The sequence below is a fragment of the Pinus tabuliformis genome, chromosome 9 (genome assembly GCF_031772625.1).
Source record: "Pinus tabuliformis cultivar Carrire ecotype Pingquan chromosome 9, CPIR1, whole genome shotgun sequence".
Classification (NCBI taxonomy): Eukaryota; Viridiplantae; Streptophyta; class Pinopsida; order Pinales; family Pinaceae; genus Pinus; species Pinus tabuliformis.
Genome location: NC_142307.1, coordinates 1,993,873,135 through 1,993,879,134, shown reverse-complemented (window position 1 = coordinate 1,993,879,134; position 6,000 = coordinate 1,993,873,135). Strand labels below are relative to the sequence as shown.

The 6,000-nt window shown below is 33.8% G+C and overlaps 1 protein-coding gene across 2 annotated transcripts in view; it reads left to right on the top strand.

Moving 5' to 3' along the window:
• Positions 1 to 674: 674 nt before the first annotated feature.
• The window catches only part of LOC149157027 (IAA-amino acid hydrolase ILR1-like 1), a 201,078-nt gene continuing 195,752 nt past the window's right edge, over positions 675 to 6,000 (top strand). The window contains exons 1-2 of one of the 2 annotated variants that reach the window (XM_089438997.1): positions 677 to 1,451; positions 2,879 to 3,004. In XM_089438997.1, the coding sequence (XP_089295123.1) occupies positions 978 to 1,451; positions 2,879 to 3,004 (600 nt within the window). In that variant the 5' untranslated portion in view covers positions 677 to 977. Of the gene's footprint in view, positions 1,452 to 2,878; positions 3,005 to 6,000 lie in introns of both variants that reach the window. The other variant, XM_089438998.1, reaches the window with a different exon arrangement.

The following is a 6,000-nucleotide window of genomic DNA, read 5'->3' as shown; positions in this document are numbered from 1 at the left end:
CAATATGATCCTAGCCATTGATTAGAATCTAATCTGGGCCTAAGGCAAATTTTGAGGTCCTTTCAATTCTTAAGTCAGTAATGTGTTCTTTAATTTTGAGGTCCTTTCTCTTCTTAAGTCAGCAGTGTGTTCTTTAATCCTAATGTTGAAAGACCTATGTATTCCTTTCCACATGAGCAAGGAATAACATAAACACCTTTTTGAAGGTTAGGGTTTATGGGATCTTTTACTGAGTTGAGTAATTGTCTAATGGTGTTAGTAGGAGTGAAGGCTACATTAATGTTGTGTTTATTAAGAATTTTAGTAATTTTATCAGTGGTGCCTTTTATGTATGGGAGGGAGACCTTAGGTGTTGGCAAATTTTGACCTTAAGTATTGGTAAATAATTTGTTAAACAGATAAGAGAAGTTTAATGAGTTGCTGCACTAGATTCGAGTGGGATTCTTGAATTTTCACAATCATTAATTTGAGATTAGTGATTAAAAAAAGATTAAATTGCAAAAGACAAATAGAAAATATATTAATAATCCCATATCCTCTTTTTAGTCCAGTGAAAATTAAAATATCAATCATTCATAATAGTTACTATTCAGTTATAACCTATGCATAAAAAAAAATGGTATTCAAAAGCTCTTTTAACTATCACTAGCGTTGGCATTCGAATTTGTTTTTCCTTTTTAACTAACGTCAAAAGAGAGAAAATTTTGATAAAATTCTGTCATGACTACCCTTTTAACTATCACTCACTCTTACAGCAATGGCATTCGATTTTTTGACCAGCCTAGTTCTACTATGATCAAGTTCCTCTGCTAGTGGAACCTCCCCCAACGTTTTAGCATTCTGAAATTATCAAAAGCTCAGATTTCTGTGACGAAATTTGGCAGGATTTTATTTCCAAATCCGTTTTGAGCAACTATTGTCAATCTGCACCATTCCTTGATTTTGCTGTATTGATTGCTTAGCAACACAACATTCAGATGGCCACCAGTTGCCTTCGAGAAATCGCCTGTGCTCTGAAACCCAATTCCATTCTAATTCTCATTTTATTGGGCTGCGGGATTCTCGCAGGGTGTTCCAATTCAGACCTCAACACTCGTCTGGGAGACTCTGACAACAATTTGGACGATTTATATGCATCTGCCGTCGACCGCTTCGCCATTGGTATTGCTGAGGAGGCAGACCCTTCCCATGGCCTCTCGCAAGAGATTCTTCGGTTAGCAAAGCTGCCGGAGACAGTGGAATGGCTCAAAAAAGTCCGCAGAAAAATCCACGAGCGCCCTGAACTCGCATATCAAGAATTCGAGACAAGTGCCCTTATCAGACACGAGCTTGATGAAATGGGCATAAGTTATCGGTGGCCCCTCGCGGAAACGGGCGTAGTGGCCTCCATTGGCACCGGAGGCCCTCCTTTTGTCGCCCTCAGAGCTGATATGGATGCTCTGCCCATTCAGGTCAGTGGTTGCGAGTGTGAAAACATTGAGATTGATATTCTGAGGAAGTTGAATTATCCGGGCGCATAATTGATCAGTGTTAATATGATTATATATTAGGGATTAATTTTAAATGAGGGGCTGTGGAAATAAGGAGAGTTTAATTTTAATAATCCAAAAAAGCAATTTTGTGGAGCTGGTTTTTAACTCAAATGGAAGATTGGAGCTTTTGCTAGATATTCATGTTAGTGATAAAAATGTAATACTTGGAATTTATTGATAGAAATTCCACACATGAAATGTGAAGTTTTAACTATCCACTGCAAGGTTCTAATTCAAGGAAATCCCATGTGGATAGCTGTAAGGTTCTAATCCAAGGAAATCATGGGGATATGCGTTTTAGAATTTGATATCTTTAGGTGCCAAAATATTGGGATCGATGAGCAAAATTTTTGAGAATTGTGCTTTCAACGAAGTTAATATTTCAGATATTCGTTGAAATTTCATATATTTGAGATTAAGATAATTAATATTGGGATTGAATTATTAATTTGTTAGTAATTATTTTATTGCAGGTTTTTATTCAACATTGTGATTGAAACAAAAAACTATTGATTAGATTGAAGAAAATATCTAACATATTAAATATTATAGATAAATTTAAAAATATAGAAATATTCAAATTTTAAATAGTTAAATTTTTTTTTCCTGGTTTTTTGGTAATGCTGGTTGGTGTTTCAAATTTCAAGTCCTCTCTGAGCCCTTGGAGATGAAGATGCAACTTGGGTCAATTTTTAGGATATTAATCACGAGATTGTAAATCAACTAATGGGTTTCATGGTATATTTGAGTGCAGAAGATGTAAATAAAAATATTTTCTTATTTCTCAACTGTCTCGTTGGATTAGTAATACCATGGGTCAGTCATTATTGGTTGTTATTCTTAAAGGTAGGTTGACTCATTACTGTTATTCAAGGAAAACTATCCATAGATAGTTGGTAAGGGAGTAGGTTTTCACTCCTATGAGATGCTTCAAGGTCTTGAGCCCTTAACCTATTTCTTTATGTTCTAGGAAATGAGTTCTTAACTAAACAAAAACAATTTTAAAACTGAATTCTTTATATATGTGCTAAAATCAATAGTGAGATATTTTCAAAATATCATAATATACTTAAAAAAAAATAAAAATAAATTTCATACCTACAATACTAGCAATGTATTGCAAATATTTGCCAACACTGATTTATACATGATGATGAAGGGTGCGAGAAAATATTAAAATTGATCTCCTGAATAATTAGATACCTCTAAGTGTATAATAAATTCAAAGACACGTCTCCCCATGGGTAAGATGGAGGATGCATTTTTACTTTCTACTTCTATTTAGTGTGTGTTCTTATTTATCTCTCTAATAAATCAAAAGACTGTTGGTATTTGAAAATTTGCAGGAGGAAATTGAGTGGGCACACAAAAGTAAGAACCCTGGGAAAATGCATGCTTGTGGACATGATGCGCATAGCACCATGCTTCTCGGTGCTGCAAAGATACTGCAAGAACGCCAGCGCCTGTTACAGGTTTGTATTGGCACCTCTTTATTTGTTTGCAGCAGTTACAAATTGATTGTATAAATGATGCCCTTTTCTGACTTGGCTTGAGCTGAAGATGTGATTTATTTAATGCTTTGTTGTCAAAACACTTTGCTTATGTTGTCATTTCCATTATAAAGAATATTTAACCAAACGCCTTCGGTAAATTTTTTAAAATTAATAAACATTTAGATTTTTAAATGATACGTAATTTTTAGATTTTTAACATTATCTCTATTTGACTGTTTTAGTAAAAATTGCGAGTCAACCTATGATAGATTCTCAATTTTTTATAAATGTTTAGTGAATTTGATGGATCCAAAAAATTATTGTGAAAAGTTAGATGTAATATTTGTGTCTTACTTGCATTAGTATGCAGAGGATAAGTTATTTTGACATAAGAATGATTTAGCTTGAACATTTTTAAACCTGACAATTGCATTCTATTGAGTAATAAATATTATTATTATTATTATTTAAATAATGTTAATCATAAATGAGAAAGGTGCAATCAATTCATGGAAGAGATGTTATGAAATTTTTTCTTTCGTGCCTTGCTCCAATAGGATTGGAGCATTAGTTGTATCCTTTTTGTGGGTTACATAATGTAATGTGGGTTATTCTGACATAAGAATGATTTAGCTTGAACATTTTTAAACCTGACAATTGCATTCTATTGAGTAATAAATATTATTATTATTATTTAAATAATGTTAATCATGATTTATGATGAGAAAGGTGCAATCAAGTCATAGAAGAGATGTTATGAAAATTTTTCTTTCGTGCCTTGCTCCAATAGAATTGGAGCATTAGTTGTATCCTTTTTGTGGGATACATAATGTAATGTGGGTTATTTTGACATATGTCAGCTATTTCTCTCTATATAGAATGTGGTTTAAAAAAATAAATATGAAGTTTGTAAAAACAAAAAACAAAAACATATATTAAATTTGGGAAATATAAATATTAGTTTAAATTTATTTTAATACTTAATCTATCAATATAAATATTAGTTTAAATTTATTTTAATACTTAATCTATCAAGAGTGAGGGGTCAAACATGTTGTTTGATGTGCAAATCTTATTTAAAGTGTAAATTTTGAGAACCATTCGTGTCAAAAGATTTGGTCTCTCTAGTGCTTGATGGATCTAGGCTGATGATATTACTTTGCAAGGCAAGGCTGGTGACCAATATTATGATTAACTTGCTTAAAGAAAACGAAAGTGAACCTTTGATTTCATTGTAACTGAAAGATTTTTCAGTTTCTAGAGTAGATTTAATTGGATTTACCTTCCTGGGAAGTGGAGATTTGGAATAGTGTGTTTAGTAACTAGTTTACTGCCTGATCTATTTGAGTCCAAAAGTAGCTTACTACACTTGTTCAATTGTGCTCTGGTTTGGTTAAGGACAAGTGCACTAGCATGTTGTCATATAGCATTGTTTTGTGAACATGTGAAGGTACAGTCTATAATTTTTGCCCTACATAGGCTTGTTGTGGGACAATGAAAATCGTTTCATCTTAGGGGTTGAATTATATTTCATCTGTTTTTGAGAAATTTCAGCGTCATCACCTCAATCTATTTCTGATTTCACACAGGAGTGTTTACCAAAATATAAGTATAAGGGTAGTTGAAAATTTTCCAAATTCGTACATTCATAAAACAGTTTCAAGTGCTCAAAAGAATATTTATTGTTGTCACACAAACTCACACTTGCAAAGATTAAGTCCAAAAGCTCAAGTGTGGGTTGAGTAAAACAGTTTCAAGTGCTCAAAAGAATATTTATTGTTGTCACACAAACTCACACTTGCAAAGATTAAGTCCAAAAGCTCAAGTGTGGGTTGAGTAAAACTAAGAGGTAGGCCATTATCACCTCACCAACCCTCTTCTCCACTTCAGGCCAACTCTCGTTTGGTTCAAGGGGGAGCTTCCCTAAGTTAAGATTGCTGGTATTTAAGGCAGTGAGTTCTAAAGGTGATATGAAGAGTTTTCCAGCAAAATAGTTTGGAATTTGTTCAATAAATAAAAGTGAGGGGAGGATTGGAGACTAGTTCCTTTTTACTAGGCATATGGGTCAACTAAGGCCTCCCTTGAAAAGGTACAAGTGGATCTAGGGTGATGACTAGGGTTTTCCACTACAAACCCTAGGAGATCCACTAGTACTTTTACATGCTCCAATATAAATTTGAGGGAAAATTCGCCACTAGAAATCTTCTTGGGGTTTAGAAGAAAGGATCTATCCAAGAACAATATAAAGAGAATGCACCTCACCAGTAGATAAGTACATTTGCACTTAATTATCATTCATAAACAAATCCAACAACACTTAGAATTAGTCCCTTCTCTCCACTTAGGGCTTATGGGGTTAAGAAGAATGCCCTACTTTGATTTGGTTATCCGAAACTTATGGATTAGAGCGAGAGACTAGAGTTTCAAGGCTAAATAGTCACTTGTCTAATCAAGATAAGACATGAAAACCAAGGCCCTACAAGAAGGGTTTCCTCAAAGAAAGGCCTTCACCAACAAGATCAACAATTGATTGGAAAAGATATGATAAGTTTAAGGGATAAAGTGACAAGGTAAGCTTATAGACGACAACTATTCTTAAGCTGAAGGCTCAAAAAGCAAGGCAAGGCATATCACATCCTCCTCCAATATAGCCTACATAGGGCACAAATGATCTAGGGCTTGTAGAAATTTTATGTCCTTGTTGCCCCGCCTGATTTCAATTTGTTTTATCCATCAAGTTTAATGCCCAAACCCCATGTACATAACTGAGTTTAAACTTGAATATAAACTGCAATTAAAACACTAGAAGCTACCACTACTTTTAACTTTCACTTTCGGTTGATAATTTCACAAGCATGCACAAAAATTTAGACATTAGATTTTTGGTCAATCAGACCCTAGAAGAACCCCGAAGGGAAAATGGGAAGAGGATTTTTATTTGCTTTTATCTTAGAGAAAATTTTACAGCATTAAAT